Raw genomic sequence first — 21,167 nt, 5'->3', positions numbered from 1 at the left:
TCTCCACCTTGTCAGGAGAGAAGGACACAAAGTCCAGGAGCAGCTGGGTTCGACTGGGTCAGGAGGGAACAGAGAGAGATGGGTTTGGGACATAAGATTTTGAGGCAAACACAGAGTTGAGGCATTCGGCTTTGTCACGTGCGGTGTCAACTGTGTAGCCATTTGAGGTAAGGGAGGGGATGGAGGGGGAACAAACACCAGAACCAGATTTGACCAGACGCCACCAGGATTTGGGGGAAGGAGACAGCTTTTAGAGTTCAGTCTTCAGAGTCGAGAGATAGTGCTTCCTGGCTCTTCTGAGGGTAGACACACACTTGTTCCGAGCTTGGTGGAAGTAACTGAGATTTCCTTCAGTTGGATTAGCCTTCCAAGAGGCAGAGGCAAGTTGTTTCAGGGCAACTGCCTCACCACAAGATTCAGTGTACCATGGACGGGAGGAAGGGTAAGACAACTGAAGACGAGATGGGATAAATCTGTGCATGAGAGAGAGCAGTTTACTTTGGAAGAATTCCCAGGATGAGTTGATGTCAGAGGCAGTAGAGATGGGAGACCAGTCCAGATGATTGATGGCTACTTGAAGACCATGCCAGTCGGCCTGAGTGAAATGCCAGACTCGTCGATGCTACCTTCAACCCTTGGCTTGCTCACTGCCTTCTTGCCGCTCCACCATTTTGTTTGTTCAGCGGCTTTTTCCCTATTAGACTATTAAACTATCATTATTATTAGATTATTAGATTATTATTTTAACTATTATTAGGCTATCAGCATTTATTAGATTTTTACCTCAGAAAAAAAAATTCCTTTTAAATTTCCAGGCGCTGCTCCTGCTCTCACCCGACACCAATAAATTTGGAAACCTCGGTACTACAATCACCTCCCCCTGCTGAGAGAGACGATCGTTATAACTACACGCACCCCGGAAACCGAGTGTCCACCGGGTTCTTATCCTACATTAGACCAACAACAACGGGCATTTTAAGGCCATTTTCCCGGCTAGAGCGAGGGTTAGCCTTGCGGGCCCCATGACAATCTTCTCCATTTTGCCCTATTTTCTGCATCTCCCCTTGTTAACCCGCTTGCCCGCATTTCTTCTTCCACCACCTTTAGCCAAGTCTTTCTCAGTCTTCGCCCGTCTCTACTTCCTTCTACATTCATTTCCAGCATTCTTCTCAACCAGTCACTTTCATCCTTCCTCAACACATGACCAAACCATGTCAACCTGTTTCTCTTCACAGCATCCATCACAGGCTCTATTCCCATCATCTTTGGCAATTCATCATTTGTCTTCCTCTCTCTCAACGATACTCCACACATCCACCGAACCATTCGCATTTCCACCTTTTCCAGCCTTCGTTGCTGCTCTCCATCCATTATGCATGTCTCGCTCCCATAAATCACAACACATCTCACACATGCAGCATATACCTTTCCCTTCAGATTCAAAGACACTTCCCTCCTCGTCAGCACGCCACTCAGTTCCCGAAACTTCTTCCATGCACATCTCACATCTAGCAAACGTTGCCGAGTCTGATCCACCTTCTCCATTCAGCATGTCTCCTAGGTAGCAAAATGTTTTCACACCTTCCAGCTTCACACCGTCTCCAAGATCCAGCTCAACATTTCCTCCATCTGCAGCTCCCTTTGTGCACACCTTACACTTGAATGTAGCTGCCCCATTGGTTAATGACCCTCTCAGACCACTACATTTTTCATGAACCCACTCAGTGCACATTGTACATAGAATGGAGTTCACTTCGACACACTTCCTGCACACAGCACATGGCCACTTCCCAGTTCTTTCCACCTCACCACATGCTTCACCACTTGCCATCACCGTAGTTTTTCCGATATTCACCTTCAGACCTTTCACCTCCATACATTCCTTCCACTTATTCATCTTCTCCTTCAGTCCATCCATACTTTCTGCAATAAACACCAGAACATCTGCATCCAACAACTCCCACGGAAAACCCTCCTTTACATTCCGAGCCAGCACCTCCATCACAGCTCCAAATTGTAGTGGACTTGGTACCGACCCCCTGGTGCACTCCCACTTTCACCTCAAACTCACCACTGTTCCCGTCCTTCGTCCTTACAGCTCTGCGCACTCTCTCATACATTGCCATCACTACTCTGATCTTATCCTACATTCTGACACCAAATTGTCCTCAGAGGGTTCAAATACCACTCTTTGACAAAAAATGTCCTGCCACCAGTGATTAAGACCGCAGAATGACGGATAACCGAGACAGTTTTACCCTGAAAAATGGCCAGGGGCGTTGATCGCTATTTAAAAGTAGGGGTTGGGGGGGGCACATTTTCTGGGAAAATTATTTTGAAGTGGGAAGTGGCTATGACGAAGATGATTATGTTTTTTGTCATTTTCATGAATTTGATATAATCGCATTAATAGTGACCAATTTGAAATCTTATATAAAATGTAAAATTGAATTGATGATATATCAGGAAGTTGGAATACTTCCTATGTAAGAATGACACACAATTCCTCAAAAATTAAAACCTACCAAGATACGAATTTGTAAACCTATAAAAGTACCAACCAATGAGTCGTCTGTGGAGGATTTTCACATCAAATAACACTCTTTACCCCCTTGTGTGCTGTGCATCTTTTTTTCTTTTCAAAATTTTCATTAAAAAATTACATTTTTCGCTCACCTGGAACGAAGTTCAGGGGAGCTTTTGTGATGGAGCGTCGTCAGTCCGTAAACACTTGCAACTTCTTCTCTGAAACCGCTGATGGGATTGTGACCACATTTGGCACAAATTATATTTGTTGTGTTGTGACTAAACTTTGTTCACGGCATTAAAAATAAATCAGGGTCTAAGGGGGTTTACCGGGGTCAAAGTGGATCCAGGTTTGACCCCCAAAATAGGAATTTGCTTTTTCCTCTGAAACTATACACACTATTTCGATGAAACTTGACCACAACGTTCATCAACCACTATGTGCCGAAGTTAACTGAATATTTACGCTTTGGGCAATGATTTGGGCAAAAGTGTCAAGAGGGGTGGGCAGGACAACGACTGTCGATCAGCCTGATGGCCGCAAGACACATTTGACCATATGTACTAATTAGAATGTTAGATCGTCAATAAAGTATGTACAGTGATGTACCATTACAATGTGAGTACATCTATAAAGTTTGGACTACAACATTTATAAACTAGAACGGCACTTATAAACCAGAGAGCATACATACCTCTGCCAGGGTGAACAGTTTACGTTTTGTATCCTTCTGATAGGTCAGATATGGATCCGGACGTGACTCAAAATCGAATTGGCTTGTTCTGGTTGCCTAACCAACTCATCCACCAAGTTTTGTCATAAGTCGTCCACAACTTTTTGAAATATCATCCTATATATAGTTTTTGGCCATATCACTCAATGGTGAAGAATCACTTTAAAAATAAAAAATAAAACCTTTGTATCAGGATTCGAATTTGAATCTTCACCAAAATTTAAGCAATTCTGGCTCAGTTAGCACTTTCTCCAATGTAATAACTAAATAAAATGTTCTTACCTAACAATTTCACTATGGGCGAGCAAAGAGGCTCCTTCGTAAGAAAACATGAAGGAACATAGTCACACTGCACTGCAGCTGAAATGTATACCTGTATCACACTTTCAGTAATCACTAATCACATGATACATTTTTAGCGCATGCGTGCACCGTGCACTCCGTGCTTTGACCAATGAAATCCAGCACGACATGCACGGGCCTACATGTTATTTATTAAATAAATGTGGCTTTTGGCAAAAATTAATGTGGCAAAATAAATTTATTTCATGCACTCCTGTTATTAAATAATGCCCACCAGCGCAGTGTCGATTTAAGAGATAACTTATTTGGGGAAAGTTAATATTGATTTATACATAATTAGAAGATGTATTTGGAGAACATCCCGCATCCGGGCCTGTATGGATTGTACAGAGCAATGCATTTTATGTTATATTCGAGTAGAAAGTGGGGGGAGGAGGGGGGGGGAGATAATCCCCTCAGTGGAGGGAGGGGGGGGGGACACTGGCTTGCAGTGGACCGTTGTTGTGGTTTAACGGAGATTTAGCATGGCCGGCATTTGTAAATGTAAAACATTAGGGAAAACGACAGAGGGAAAATCATATACTGGGGAAAACTAACCTTAATCCATAACTAATTTATCACTGCTTCACCCCTTGTGTGAAGACAAATAAACAATCTTAAGCTGCAGTGTCTCTACTTAAGTACATCGAGATTTCTCCTACGCGTCCACGGTTCATGCTATATAATTATACAATCCTACCTTTACTGTGGGATTCTTCCATCTACCCCCATAAACGTAACACTATTATCATCTGATGTGGCATTGTGAAGTTTATTTGGGATAAATGTAATGCATTTATTTGGGTACGTAAGGGTTACATTGGCTGCAGAGTTGTATATTCGTTGTAATTTTTCATTGCCGAGTTTGCTTCAAGATGGTCTGTGTATATAATACAAATAAATGTTAGATTGCTCTCTACCAAGCTTATGTCATGCTGGTACTGGTGGTAGGCCAACTGATATATGCTGCGCCTCATAGCCTTGTGTTCATGGATTACTCGGACGTAGCAGTGTAGTTGTTAGCGACATGTTCCGAGCATGAGTGGGTTTAAATGAAATAGTTTTGGTAATTGCATTTCGACAGAATTAAACCAAAAATGTGAACACCCGGTGAAATCTAAAATTTGTACCATGGTGCATATCGTGTACGCAGGCAGATGCTAAGATGGTGTGCGATGTGGTGAGTCGTATGGAGGATACCGAGCCCTACTCTCCTGAGCTTCTCGGTGCCATGAAGCGGCTGTGGGTTGATTCTGGCCTTCAGGAATGCTTCAGTCGTGCAAGCGAGTACCAGCTGAATGACTCTGCACAATAGTAAGGACCACTAGTTTATAAAATAACAAGAATAGTGCAAAGTGCACTGCAAACGTTAGGAATGAGATGGGAGAGTCCAATTGACCAGATATTGGTCATGCATTTGTGAAGCTTGTCTATTATAAGACTGCTGGTATATGAAAGTGACCCAGATAGTAGAGTTCTGTTCTGGATTTTATTTGATTTCTACTATATTTTGCTGTGATACCAGAAGGGGTGCACTGTATCTCGGATCACACCTTCATTCTGATATCACATTAAGCCAGTTGTTTTGCCAATTATGTCAAAGATAGCTTCACTCTTTAGTCTTTCGTAAAGATCTTTTGTAAGACGATATGAGAGTTACTGTGCCCTCATATGCAGATGTGTCCTAGAGGGTTTGAATGTTGCTCGAAAGTAGCAGCAAAGGTAGCAGCGTCAATGTTTCAGTTCTGAGGTTCTGGAAATAGTCTCAAGAGAATTACCACGTTGTATTCGGATTGTTGGTGAAAACCAAGCTGGCTTACTAATGACCACATCGGGGAGGTAACCTTTCTGCTTTGGTCTACTTGTGGTGCCAGTCCACATGTTCTAGATGACTTCATTGCTACAAGAGCAACTTGAGGTGGGCACTAAAATGTGAGCTATGAAAAATCAGCAGTACCCAAAAAACCCTGGGATTTGGATGTCACATGGACATGATGGTTTTTATGGCCTAAGTTGTGTCTGTTTTCTTGTGTATTATTTAAGCTGTGGGGTCGAAGGGTTCATCGAGCCAGAAAATACCTTGATCGAGATGCTGGTGCTACTACTTGTATACACAGCTACCTGGACAGCCTTGATCGGATCGGAAATGATTCCTATCAGCCAACCGAACAGGACATCCTGCGCACCCGGGTGAAAACTACGGGAATTGTGGAGACACACTTCACCTTCAAAAACCTCCACTTCAGGTGCTCAGCATATCAACCCTATAGCATATAGCTTAAAAAAAAACACTACCTTTCAAAGTTATATATTACAAGCAATGAAAAGGATAGGTGAAATCAATGTAGAGACATTTATATTCAAACAGGCCCATATGCTGGGAAAGGCACACGATTTTGTATTGCAATGTAGAGACATTTGCATATTCTATGCTTCCTTCTACCCTCCTATGTACCCTTCCATAAAAAGAGTATATATGTATATATATATGCATATATATACATACATACAGGATGAGCCAGAAATATGGTTATTTTTAACACTCGTGTAAAGGTAATAAAAAGTTGTATTTAAAAACAAATTCTTACAAGAAAGTGAAGTACATAACATGCCATTTATTTGTGGAAAAGAACATCTAGGAGATGCGCACCATTTCGGCTGAAACATTCCTCCAATCTTGGACGCCAATTATTCATGACGTTCTGCAACATGACCACGTCAATATCATTGATTTTGCGTCTGATGTTTTCCTTAAGTTCATGAAGAGTTTGTGGACGGTTAACATACACGTTGTCCTTTAGATATGACCACAATAAATAATCACATGCAGTCAAATTGGGTGACCTCGCTGGCCTTGGAATATCGCCGTTTCTGGAAATGACATGCTTTGCAAAGAGCGCCCTTACAGGAGTCATGGACACTGGCAGTGTGGGAGGTTGCACCATCTTGCTGAAACCACGTCATTGGACTCACTTCTGCAAATCTGTTTAATTCTCTGGAGAGGAAGTTAGAAACCATATTGGTATATCGAGCTGCAGTAACAGTGACGGCATTTCCGTTATCGTTCTCAAAGCAGTAAGTCCCTATGATGCCGAACGACGAAAGTGCACACCACACTGTGACTTTGAGTTGAACCGGTCCTCTCAAACTTCTGAACTCATAATTTGATTGAACATTGAAATGGAGTTTGAATTGACGTTGTGCAGCAGTTGCACTATCATTATTCTTGTAAAAAGCTGTGATAACGAAAGCGCGTTCTTCACCCGACCAGTTCCACATGGTCACTCAAGTGTTCTCCCTGCAAAAAAATAAAGCAAAATCAGTAAAAATAAATAAATAAATAAATAAATGCATGTTATGGACTTCAATATCATGAATGAATTTATTTTGAAATACAATTTTTTATTTCCTTGACACGAATTTCAAAAATGACCATATTTCTGGCTCACCCTGGATATATACAGACTTGGCATTTAATATGGAATATTTATTTTGTGGGGGCGAACTTACTTTTCAAGATGTCTTAGAACCAAAAGTTCATTGGAATTATGTTGAAATTATTCTAGATTTTGTTAATGTGACCTTTAAAAGAAACAAAAACCACATTTGACATTTCGAAACAAATTGATCCTTGAAAGTGATGAAAACTGATATCAAACTCAATTCATGGACAGTACTGTGTTAAACTTCTGTACGTTTTCCAGAAGTATCTCTTTATTTTGCACATTAGCCAAAAATTTTTTTAACAAAAACAAAAGTTAAATTACGACTGGGATTACGGACAGTAAAATTACAGTTCAGTACTTCGTGTAACCCCCACGAGCATTCAGGAGAGCACGTACACGTTGTGGCATGCTGTTCACGAGATTTGCCAAGGTTTGGACAGGAATCGCTTGCCATGCAGTGACAATAGCCTGCTGCAATTCATGCACAGAGGTCGGCTGCTGGTCCAAGTGGTCGATTTGACGCGTTAATTCTGCCCACAAGTTCTCTATCGGATTCATATCCGGGGACATGGCAGGCCACTCCATATGCTCTACACCACGGTCAGCAAGAAAGTGTTGGATCATGCGAGCACGATGAGGCCGTGCATTGTCATCTTGGAAGACAAAGTTTCCTCGAAAGGCTGCACGAGCAAATGGAAGCAATGTTTCTTCCAGAATGGCCTTGTGCTTGAACTGGTTCAGGTTTCCATTCAGAATAACCAGGTCAGTTTTGCCCCCTGCATGAAAAGCAGCCCAAACGGTCACCCCACCACCTCCAACTTGGACTCTTGGCACTATACAATCTTTGTTGTAGGCTTCATGCACTTGTCTGCACACTCGGACGCGGCCATCTTGACGATAGACCAGAAATCTAGACTCCTCACTGAAGATCACGTGATTCCAGTGTCCTGGCTGCCATTTATGGTGCTCTCTGGCCCACTGCAATTGGCGCTGGCGATGTTGTCTGGTCAGGCGTGGCTTTCTCAGGGGACGCCTGGCACGATAGCCTGCTTGAACCAGTCGTTGGTTGACTAGCCTTCTGGATACAGGCACATTTGTCAGTTGCTGCCACTCAGCCCTAAGCCGATGAGCTGACTTGGTACGGCCATTGCGGACGAACCGGTGCAGCTGGCGATCGTCCCTCCTTGTGGTTCTGCGGGGACGTCCTGGCCTCGGTATTGTAGTAGGGACAACCCTCTGAGCATTTCGTTTCAGGATCTTTGACACCTGACCTTGAGTGATGCCATACTGCCGAGCAATAGCACGCTGTTTCATGCCGTAATTTCGTAAAGCCACCACTCCATGACAAACAGCATTGTCGAGTTGACGGACCATCTCCAGAGGAAGCGGCAATAACTTTTGGAGACGTGCAGTAGTTGTTTTCCACTAATACAGAACGCAACAACCCTTGTATACCCGACTGTGAAGCCAATCATCAAATGCATCTGTCCTTACATTTTGCCACGCCACCTGTGATATAATCCTGTTGTTGACTTCTTGCTGCGACAGACAATCAGTGACATGGTTCTTTTAACAAAGAAATCACCAAAGTGTAAAAGAAACTCACCAGATTGATATACTGAGTTCAGAAAGTAAACCCAAGTCAAGAAAAAAAAAATAATCCATATTAAATGCCAAGTCTGTATATATAAGTTCAAAACACACCTGGTCACAAGTGTTCCGCACTGACCGGGTCCTCAGTCGAGGTCCTCAGCATCATCCCGTTTCAGCCCTTCAACCTTGATACAGTCAGCTCAGGTGGGCCAGCAGGGGCACATACACATCCACATGCAGCAACTACACCTGGATGCGTACATACCCCCACCCCCAGGCAGTGCGAACGCAGACTACAACAACAACACCTCCGCATCCAGAATCCACAGCACCAAACAAACATGGTGGAACACTCAAACACCCACCTTTATACCCTTCACCACTCACCAACAAAACACACCAGTTCATTCATACACACCCATACACACCCATACACACACATACATACACACACACACACACACACACACACACACACACACACACACACCAACTACCTACCCTTACAACATACACCACTCAACATACAAAAACACACACTCATGCAAAAATTCATTCATGCAAAAACACACATCCTCACCCACCCACTCATATACACAAAATAAGAAATAATAATAGTAATAAAAAATAAAACCACGCACAACCAACCTACACCGTTCGACGTGCCTCCATAAACTTCCTCCATATACAAAATGAGCCTTTCAAGGCAACCTGGGCCACCTTGTCACACATCCTCCTTCTTTCTGTCCCACACACTCCTAGCCGAGCAAGAAATGCAGAAAAGGAATTGCCAATATACCCTCCACACCCCACCTAAAAATGGCTGACACGAAACTCGCCAACCCTTCTCCCGGCACTCTGCCTCCAGCTCACTGTACTTTCCTCTCTTCCTCTCGTGCATGCTGCACCGTTCCCACACCTCCACACAAATAACATCTCTCCTCCTGCAACAACCCCCACAATCTCAAGTTTACTGGTGACGGAAGCACATCATACATTGCCCGCAACAGGAAATTCAGCAATATTGGCTCCATCCTCCAAATCTCTTGCCACTTCAACATTCTCACCCGCACACCTTCCCACTTAGTCCAAGCACCTTGCTGTGCCTGACCGACTGTTTTCACATATCTCCCCTCCTCTTCCTTTCTTCTCACCTCCCTCTCAACCATCTTCCTCCTCTCTTTCACACATGCCTTTCCCCATCGCTCATGCTTCATCCACCCCAAGCCATGCTTCCCATGCTGTTTGCTGTACCATCCCCATGACCTCCTCCTGTTGCAACTGCTCCTCCATCTCATCCACCTCTGCCCTTGCATTCCACTTCCGACTTCCCTTCTTCTCTGGGAGAGCATTCTTTACCACTGCATCACTTGAATCCCGCAACATCATGAACTCCCGCACCCTCACCACCTGAAACTCCTCGGTTAATGATGACAAGGGAAACTGGAGTTTTCCACCCTGACCATAAAAGGCAATGTACGTCAAACAGCGTGGCACTCCCAACCACCTCCTCACAAACCCGCTCACCACAACCTCCAACCTCTCTACATGCCCAATCGCAATATCATACATCATCAATGGCCACAATACTCGAGGCATCAATACTACAGTGGCCACAATACTACACCTTCCGTGTACAGTTATAGCCAAAAATATTGGCACCCTTGCACTTTTTTCAAATAATGCACCATTTCTTCCAGTGTATTTTCGTTCAATTAACGATATCTGCCAAACCACGTCGTGCCCTATCGCAAATTCCAAAAGGACATTTTAGTAGACTGACATGCTGAACAGATTTTTGAAGTTTCCCCTCGATTGGATCAAAAATGAGGGAGGAGCTCGGTTTTAAAGGTTCATGCTTAAAAACGTCATAACTCTGAAACCATCAGTAATTTATGATATTTTTCGGTTCACGATCAATGATCGACGTGTATATATATGTTGCTAGGCTTGGCTCCGCCCCTCCGGAAAGCACGCGCTGTGTCGCGCTGTTGACGTTCGCGAGACGAGGCTGAGGACGCGCTGTGTGGCTTGAGGAGAACTCGAGAATAAACAAGAGATATCCATTTTTTAAAATATTTTCATTTAATTAACAATATCTGCCAAACCATGTGCCCTATCGCAAATTCCAAAAGGACATTTTAGTGCTGAACAGATCTGTGAAGTTTCCCCTCGATTGGATCAAAAATGAGGGAGGAGCTCGGTTTTAAAGGTTCATGCTTAAAAACGTCATAACTCTGAAACCATCAGTAATTTATGATATTTTTCGGTTCACGATCAATGATCGACGTGTATATATATGTTGCTCGGCTTGGCTCCGCCCCTCCGGAAAGCACGCGCTGCGTCGCGCTGTTGACGTTCGCGAGACGAGGCTGAGGACGCGCTGTGTGGCTTGAGGAGAACTCGAGAATAAACAAGAGATATCCATTTTTTAAAATATTTTCATTTAATTAACAATATCTGCCAAACCATGTGCCCTATCGCAAATTCCAAAAGGACATTTTAGTGCTGAACAGATCTGTGAAGTTTCCCCTCGATTGGATAAAAAATGAGGGAGGAGCTTGGTTTTAAAGGTTCATCTATCTATAATTCCAGTAATCTCTGTGTGTATGTTTGTATGTTTGTATGTTTGTATGTCTGTATGTCTGTGACCGCTGTTTCTCGACAACCACGGGTCCGATATACTTTAAACTTGCCAGGTATATTGCTGGGGACCCGAGGATGTGCCTTTTCAAGGTTTCATATTAATCGGAGAAGTAGTTACCGAGCTATGTCCAAAAAACGATTCAACCAATCAGAGAGCAGCGAGCTATCACGTGTGCCGAACGTGGCGAACAGACTCTGCCTTGGACGGCACATTTGAGAGCGTATTCATTTATTTCACGTTGGCAAACTATGTTGCCGCTATGTTGGCGTTAAACGATGTTTTAAAACTAATTAAAACTAATTTGCGATTCTTTTGCTTTCATGCGCGTTTGTGCATGCTATGGCGATTTCTTTACCAAACTCCGCAAGCCGTTCGCTTTGGACCAAACCATTTCATGTAAATAGAGGGGGGGGATTGTCACCGTACTCGCAAGCCGTTCGCTTTGGACCAAACCATTTCATGTAAATAGAGGGGGGGGGATATAATTTTAGATATAGATATAGTACGGGCATGCCCTAGTGCTTAAAAATGTCATAACTCTGAAACCATGTGACGCATGACGTCACACGCTGAAGTTTTTGTTCGTCATGGGTATGCGATTCTGCCTGCAAAGTTTGGCCTCGATCTGTTCAGCCGTTGCAGAGAAAAAGGGGTTTTCATGTTTTCACGAAAAACAATATGGCGGCCGAACCACGTGACCTGTGACGTCATAATTACCACTAAAATATTCTACAGACCGAGTCCATCATATGGTGAAAATCTTATCTCAATAGGTCCTATTATTGCAGAGAAATTGGTTTTTAAAGGAAATTAAAACTTAAAATGGCACTGAGTTAAGGATCATCAGAATTATCAGAATTAGCAATGTTCAAAGTGCCATAACTTTGTTTAAAATGATCGAAACGTCGTGAAGTTCGAACTTGACCTGTAACCTATCATGAGGTAACCATGTACCAAGTTTGAAATCATTAGCATTAAGCGTTTAGAAAAAAAGTCCGGAAAACTGTTCTTTGCGTGACGGACTGACGGACTGACGGACTGACAGACTGACGGACTGACGGACTGACGGACTGACGGATGGAGGGACGGCGTGCAAACCTATAGTCCCCTCCGGTGTACACCGGTAGGGGAATAATAAGCGAAGTACCAACTTCTAATCTGGTGTGTGGGTGTATCTAGGCATAAGGAAGAGCGCTATTGAAAATTGGGTCGCCACGTCAAAATCCAAGATGGCCGCCTTGCGTCTTCCACTTTGTCAACTCGCATCACTTCACCGATGGGGGACCTAGGCGTAACGCTTGTTTACACATCGTAACCCACGACTTCCAAGTGAAAAACAAGTTCTACAAATTTCAGAAAATTAAACAAAAATACAAAACTAGTTGGTTGGATAAGTGTCCACCCTCCTAAAATAATACTTGGTGGAAGAAATATATATTATAGTCGAGGACGTCTTTAGAAAGATCTAGTCTCCCTGCCCAAGTGTCTGTATCTACGCTATGCCTTTCCCCTTCCCTCCAATCTTAAACTTCCCTACCATACCTGTCTCTGTGTGTAATGACCCATGCTAAGCAGCCAATTAGCTCACCACCGCAATGGTGAAGTCGGCTAAAGGTCACCAGATGAGCCCTTTAAACACAAAAGTCAACAAAACAAAAGGATTATACACACAAAGTTATGCATTACATCCGATGAATTATTTGCAATGAGGGAACGGGGAACGGGTCGGAGTAGGATTCTAAACATGAATGGGTCAAAACGTTAGGCGAGATTTACACCTTCTGTGTACAGTCCTGGCCAAAAATATTGGCACCCTTGCACTTTTTTCAAATAATGCACCATTTCTTCCAGAAAATTGTTGAAATTAAAAAATATTTTGGTATCCACATATGTCTTTGGTTTGCAGTTGAACAAAACAAAAAAGCTGAAGAAATTACTAAATCTTAGCTTATTCCACACAGAAATCCTAAAATGGCCTGGACAATATTATTGGCACCCTTTAGAAGTTGTCAGAAATAATTAGATTTCAAGCAGGTGATTCTCGTTTACTTTGGAATTTAACTCACCCATGGTGAGTTGCAGGTGCCTGCAATATAAAAATCACTTATTTATCCAGTTTGAATAGAGAAAAGGAGTCATCATGCTGTTTTGTGTCACTGTGTGTACCGCAATGAGCATGGAGAAAAGAAAGAAAACCAGAGAATTGTCCGAGGAGGTCAGACACAAGATTGTAGCCAAGCATGGACAATCTCAAGGCTACAAGTCCATCTCCAGAGACCTTGATGTTCCTGTGTCCAATGTACGCAATGTTATCAGGAAGTTTAAGGCCCATGGAACTGTAGCCAACCTCCCAGGACGTGCCTGCAAGAGAAAACTTGATCGAAGATTGTAGCGAAGGATTGTTTGAATGGTGGAGAAAGCACCTCAATCAACTGCCAAACAGATTCAAGCTGACCTTCAGACACAAGGTACGACAATTTCAACTCGCACCATCCGTCGCCAACTCAATGAAAGGGGGTTCCATGGTAGGAGACCCAGGAGGACGCCACTGCTGAGAGAGAGACATAAGAAAGCCGAATGGAGTTCTCCAAAATACACCTGAACAAGCAAAGATCCTTCTGGGAGAATGTACTGTGGACAGATGAGACCAAATTAGAGTTCTTGGTAAAGCACATCATCTCTGTGTTTACAGAAAACAAAATGAAGCCTTCAAAGAAAAGAACACCTTCCCTACAGTCAAACATGGAGGAGGTTCAGTGAAGTTTTGGGGTTTCTGTGCTGCCTCTGGCACTGGGTGCCTTGGATGTGTGCATGAATGTGTGCGTGTTCCCCTCCTCCCCAGTTATCAGATTGAAGATTACCATGGGGGGTGCATAGGCACAGAACGCTGGCTTGATTGCTCAATGACTCCAAAAAATAACAACACGGGTTATGTAATGAAGCCAAAACATTGCTATTGTTTATGTGCATATATAATACATCATGTTCATATAGCTTGGATTGATCCCAATTCCACTAGGCCATAAAGGAATTATCCTATCGGCGAGTAGGCTTGAAGCCTGAGGCCTACACAAACTTTGTGCTTCAGAACGTCTGTGATGCCGATGGGCTGCTTTCGACATTTGATGATGCTTTTAATAGTCGCTGTTGCTCTTTTTCACACTGATGAGAAAGCTATAGGGAGCTCATGGCGATTGTGAATATAACACTTCTGTTTGCAGGTTTGGAGCAGTTTTACCTCACGTCCTGTGGAGTGTATTATTTAATTATATATTGGGTTTTAAAAATTTCAAATTATTTTCTGATGTCACTTTAGATTTCGACATAATTATTAAGGCCATGAGTTCCAATCACAAAAAATAGTGAATGAAATTTCGAATATCAGCTTTTAACAAGCCTAAACGATAATCTTGCAGTGCACCGAGCGTCAATCACAGTGCACTTACAATCTTGCAATCACAGTGCACCCAGCGTCACACAGCCAATCAGCGTAACAGGGAACGGACGAACGGGCAGCCGTCCTTGTCACATATATATATATATATATATATATATATACACGTATATATATATATATTGCTGCGGTTTTGAGATTGGCACATTGAAGTCATTAAAGGTTAAAGGGTTGCCCCCCATAGTTAGTCACACGAGCAACATAAAGGCCCATTTGTAGTATAGTTATGTCTTAGTATGTGTAAGAATAGGCCATTTCCCCTCTTAGTGCCTGCATTGTGTAAAGACCGGAGAGTAGGCCCCATTCATTTTGCGTCCACCCTCCAATTCTACCTCTATGGGCGTAATCCAGCCCACGCCCCATTCGGCTGACCACTAGTCGAGTAACACGAGGTAGGCCTAAAAAAGGTGGGGGCAGCGTTGAGGTCGGGGAGCGGCGAGGCGATGACGGTAAGAGCCACCAGCCAATCAGAGCTCGAGCGGCATGGCATGAGAGGGCGTGGTGAAGCGCATCTGGTGAGTTCCAGAGGGTTCGCGGGGCGTGCCTATATAACCCGCTGCGCAAAGCCCTCGAAAGGACTTGTTGGGAGGGACTTGCTCGTAAAGGACTTGAAGGACTTGTACCAGTGGCGAATGGACTTGGAGAGGATAAGCGCGTTGAAAAGAACTTGCAGAGGATACACGCATTGTTTGAGGACTTGCGCAGAGAGAGAGAAGAAGAGGCGTTTAACTGTACAAAGTACGCGGGTGCAGCCAGACGCGCCGGTAACGCATATTGCGCTTTTCACCCACGCGAGTAAGCGCGGCCATAGCCACAAGTGAATAACCGCCAGCCACGCCAAAGTCCGCTCCCTACCATTCGCCCCGTGATAACCCGCTCTGTTCAGACGACACGCGGAGAGCTCCTGCTTTCACCTACATCCATGTCCAAGGGACGTGCCGGGGACCGAGAGAGCTGCATGGGAGCCATCCCTGGACATGCTGGTGAACATCAACCTACCCACCAGCAATCCCCGTGTGAGTGTGTGTGAGACGGGCCCGTTTGTCCTGGGGATTAAGTAACACTGTATAAGGCTGCTCTGTGTCCCCTTTTCTTCTACCATTGTATAGTGTAAATAAATTTTGTTCTTCCTTCCAATTCGATCGTCTTTGTGATTTCGCCATTGACTAAGCGTGGTATGAATAAGAACCGCTTGTGCACTTTGACATCAACAGTGGCAAGAGCTACCTGTAGGTCCCGTGATGACATTCTGGGGTTCTTAGAGACTTCTTTCAGCATCTTGCGGTCTGCTCTCAGGCTGAACTTGCTGGGGTGGCCTGGCCTGAACAAGTTGGCAGTTGTTTGGAATTTTATATTTATTTATATATTTTATTTATATATCTATATATATATTTGTGCAGCGTCTGTCCTGTCCTGTGTTGTCACTGAACTACTTTCTCAAACTTTTGTGAAATCGTACCAAACTTCTGGAATGCACATATCTCTCCCATCGGTATGTCCTAAGGGTTGTTCTTTTTGCAAAATTTTCCAATTTTTTTTTTTTGGGGGGGAATTTTTTTGGGAAATTTTTTTTGTCAACTTTAATTGTATCGACGCTTGGTGAGGCGAGCGTAGCGAGCCGAGCCAAGCTAGTATATATATATATATATATATATATATGGTCATGGGGTCTCTAAAGACTGGCGAGCCTGCTTTTAACGAGCTAATTGGCAAATAACAAGCTTATTGTCAATTAACTATACCTGCTTGGTGTTCTGTGTTCCCCAAATGGCCATGACACATGTTCTCATCAATTAACAGGGATTTATTAACAATAAATGGGGGTGGGTAGAAAGGGAATGAGCATGGCTGCAAGCGGCGGTAAATCAAACAGAGGCCAATTAGTAAAAATAATACCCGCTCCCTCGGAACCAGGGCAAACTTAATTATCTAGGCCTTATTCTACTCACCAGGGGTTGATAGGACAGATAGAGAGAGAAGACAAGATATTCAGGTTTTACAGGTTTTATTTACAGCATATACGTTATTCAGCAAATAATTCACTTACGCCATCCACCTGAAGTGTGGGTAAATTGCTAATATATATATATATATTGTGCTTTTTTGCACAATTTTGTGTAAAGCTTGGCGATTCCCAAGTGGAAACGATCCGCAAGATTCAACACCGTTCATTCCATTATGAAGGAGGATTTGGGCTTCAGGAGAATCTCAGCGAAGTTCGTACCAAAGCTGCTAACGATTGAGCAGAAGCAACTCCGTTTGGAGATCGCACAGGACATGCTGGAGACTGTGAACAGCGATCCCAGCTTCCTCAACACAGTGATCACTGGCGATGAGTCCTGGGTTTATGGGTACGACCCAGAAACGAAGTTGCAGTCATCACAATGGAAGCATCCAACATCCCCGAGGCCAAAAAAAAACAAAATTTGATGCAGTAGCGTTGTTCAAGTTTTTCCGTCATTTTGTCAAAAACGAAAATCCGACGGCGCTCGCTTACATGTCCTCACTCATCGGCGGTCTGCCGTCGAATGACAGCTTCTGCAGGTGGGAAAAAATTCACGCGTGCGCATTAGGATCGCCTACATACATGCACCAATCAACGCCTCCCTAGCTTCTTTTTTTTTACGCACGAGAAATAAAGGTCGGATACTTTTTGAACACACTACGTATATATATACTGAAACGCAAAAGAAACTTACCACCTTTGAAACCTTTAAATATCAACAATAACACTGCGTGTAGTAAATGTGTGAACTTATTTGTGGACAATAGTGTCCTCGCTGTCAGACAAAACGGTCACGGATGGTCACTTGAACCTTCAATGGTCACTTCATAGCACAGCTGTTGAACAGCCGTTTTGACTGTCAGTGATTAGCCAAGGGGTACGGGATGATTTTAATGAGCTGCACGTGATGTCTTGATATTGGCTTTAAAAAGGCCAGTGCAAAATGGGCATTTTGACCGAAAAATTTGACCATTTTGACCAACTTCAAAAAGACTGAAAACACAAAAGAAACTTACCACCTTTGAAACCTTTAAATATCAACAATAACACTGCGTATAGTAAATGTGTGAACTTATTTGTGGACAATAGTGTCCTCACTGTCAGACAAAACGGTCAGGATAGTCACTTGAACCTTCAATGGTCACTTCATAGCACAGCTGTTGAACAGCCGTTTTGACTGTCAGTGATTAGCCAAGTGGTACGGGATGATTTTAATGAGCTGCACATGATGTCTTGATATTGGCTTTAAAAAGGCCAGTGCAAAATGGGCATTTTGACCGAAAAATTTGACCATTTTGACCATTTTGACCAACTTCAAAAAGACCGAAAACGCAAAAGAAATTTACCACTTGTTTGAAATGTAATAAAATTGTAACAGTTCAAAATAAAACAAACCAACAATTGCTAATTGAAACATTGGCATTTTATTGATGACATGTCAAGTTTTTGACCAAGATACACCATCTCATCAGTTTGTTCTACAGTACAGAACAGCACAGGGTGCAATGTCAGTCCCCTTTCAATAGCGTGTATGGCCACCATTGTTTTGGATACAGGCAGTGCATCGTCGGCGTATACTGCCTACCAGTCTTTGGATGGATTGCTGCTGGATTCTGTCCCACTCAGTCCTCAATGTCTGAAGCAGCTCTGCCCGTGTCCTGGCCCTGCCAACTACGCGTCTCCCAAGCTCATCCCACAGGTGCTCTATGGGATTCAGGTCAGGAGAGAGCGCAGGCCACTGCATGGTGTTGATGTTCTCGCCTTGGAGAAATGCAGTGGTAAAGCGAGCAGCATAGGGACGAGCGTTGTCATGCTGAAAGGTTCTCAGTTCTGGGTGGTCTAGCAGGAATGGCAGCAGATGAGGTCGCAGGATGTTATCCACATACCGCTGGGCGTTAAGATTCCCATCCACAACCACCAGTGGCGTCCTGTACCGGCCTGATATGGCTGCCCACACCATCACACTTGGGCCACCCCACCTGTTGGCTTGACGCACGCAACAATCGGCATATCGCTCGCCAGTTCTTCTCCAGACACACTCACGCCCATCAGGACTGTCCACACAGAACCTTGACTCATCGCTGAAAGCGACCTCGTTCCACTGCGCCAAGGTCCACCGCTGATGCTGCTGGCTCCATCTCTGACGGTTGCGGCGATGGGCAACCGTCATCACGGGGCCTCTGTATGGTCTTCTGGCAGTCAGACCATAGTCATGCAGTCGTCTTCGTGCAGTATCATTGGAGATCCGTGGGTTTGCACGCCCCGGAGTTTCTGCCGCATTGCGGGATGCTGGACGGAATCGATCCCGCAGGTGACTTCGGACCATCTGCCTGTCCTGCCTTGCAGTGGTGACTCTTGGCCTCCCTGATCGAGGTCTGTCATCTGCAGAGTTGTGGAGGGTGTCTCTGTCCACCAGGGCCGATATCGTCTGGTGTGAACAGCCAAGGCGACGTGCCACCACACGGTAGCTCAGTCCACCTTGCAGCATGCCCAGGGCAGGCTGCCGTTGATCCCTTGACAATCGTGGCATGTTGATTGAAATGCCCATTTTGCACTGGCCTTTTTAAAGCCAATATCAAGACATCACGTGCAGCTCATTAAAATCATCCCGTACCCCTTGGCTAATCACTGACAGTCAAAACGGCTGTTCAACAGCTGTGCTATGAAGTGACCATTGAAGGTTCAAGTGACCATCCGTGACCGTTTTGTCTGACAGTGAGGACACTATTGTCCACAAATAAGTTCACACATTTACTATACGCAGTGTTATTGTTGATATTTAAAGGTTTCAAAGGTGGTAAGTTTCTTTTGTGTTTTCGGTCTTTTTGAAGTTGGTCAAAATGGTCAAATTTTTCGGTCAAAATGCCCATTTTGCACTGGCCTTTTTAAAGCCAATATCAAGACATCACGTGCAGCTCATTAAAATCATCCCGTACCTCTTGGCTAATCACTGACAGTCAAAACGGCTGTTCAACAGCTGTGCTATGAAGTGACCATTGAAGGTTCAAGTGACCATCCGTGACCGTTTTGTCTGACAGTGAGGACACTATTGTCCACAAATAAGTTCACACATTTACTACACGCAGTGTTATTGTTGATATTTAAAGGTTTCAAAGGTGGTAAGTTTCTTTTGCGTTTCAGTATATATATATATATATATATATATATATATATATATATATATATATACATATATATATATATATATATATTGTTGCGGATCTCGAGCCCGTCGACGTACTAAGGGGGGGTTAAACTCTTCTCCCCCTCAAGCTTCGAGTTCATGAGGCCGCTACCCACTATACACTCGTGGGGGGCGGATTGCTGAGCAATTCCAGCCGCCAACCCCGCAGCGAGCGTGTGGAAGGGTTTCTGGTCAAATACCCGAGTACCTTCGATACACACGCCGCCACGAGGTCGGGGGCTGAACCTCACACGAGTCACGCTGGGTTGATACGCCCGAGCGGTTTGCGTGTCACGTTACTCGTGCCGTTAATTATTATGAACCCGATTGAGGGGTTTTATCTCGTGCAATGCGAGGCCAATGGTGAAGAGACGTGAACGGCCAAGTTGGAAGCAAAACACAGGTTTATTACACAATTGTACAATGGCCAGAGAGAAGAGACACAGGATAGAAACTTAACCGTTCTTACTTAATTCCCGGACAAGGGCCCTCTGACTCACGCGGGGAAAGGAAGGAAGAAGAGGACGCGCTCACAGCGCGGCCGCTTGGTGCTGCTCGCCCCGGACGGCTCGTTGGGCGTGTCCCCCGAGGATGTTCGCGGCAAGGACGTCGGCCTCCAGTCGTGCACGCACGGGACTCTCCGCAGCGTGTCCCAAAGTCAGTGAGGCGAAGCGCACGTGCAGGGCGTCCAGGCAGGGAGATCGTTGGAGTATAGGGCCACGGGAGAGATCGTCCTGCGAGAGCGGTTATAACATGGCAGCAGAGAGCAGAGGCAGAACGCAGAGAGACCTTGAGCTTCGACCTTCGGGGCAGAGAGAGCTGAGAGCTTCTTGAGTTTGGGGGCAGAGAGAGAGTTCGGGGGTCCGGGGCCGGGTTGTATAGCCCCCCCCCCCCCCGGAGTCCCACTAGAATGTTACAAGGACATCCCCTGGTCGCCGTTGCTGGCCACTCCCCTTTAGCTCCCATTGGCTGCTGTTGTTGGCCACTCCCCTTTAGCTCCCATTGGCTGCCGTTGTTGGCCACTCCCCTTTAGCTGCCATTGGCTGCCGTTGTTGGCCACTCCCCTTTATCTCCTCCCTCGGGCCTCCTCGACTTGTTATAGGCCCAGCACATGGCATTCCAGGCCCAATGAGGCCTACCCTTACTTATCTGTCTCAACGCATACTAACACTGGGAAGGAGACTATACTTCACATTTAATAAGAAATAACTGAACTAAAGCGAGGCTACATGTTGT

At 44.5% G+C, this 21,167-nt stretch overlaps 1 protein-coding gene across 1 annotated transcript in view; it reads left to right on the top strand.

Annotated features, from left to right (window-relative positions):
• Positions 1–21,167, top strand: part of LOC137435274 (guanine nucleotide-binding protein G(o) subunit alpha) — a 123,111-nt gene that overhangs the window by 18,484 nt on the left and 83,460 nt on the right. Inside the window, exons 4-5 of the mRNA XM_068128902.2 lie at positions 4,756–4,916; positions 5,720–5,848. Coding sequence (XP_067985003.1) covers positions 4,756–4,916; positions 5,720–5,848 — 290 coding nt within the window. The remainder of the gene's footprint in view (positions 1–4,755; positions 4,917–5,719; positions 5,849–21,167) is intronic.

Source organism: Myxine glutinosa, chromosome 9 (genome assembly GCF_964187855.1).
Source record: "Myxine glutinosa chromosome 9, kmMyxGlut1.1, whole genome shotgun sequence".
Lineage (NCBI taxonomy): Eukaryota > Metazoa > Chordata > Myxini > Myxiniformes > Myxinidae > Myxine > Myxine glutinosa.
This window is presented reverse-complemented; position numbering and strand designations above follow the sequence as displayed.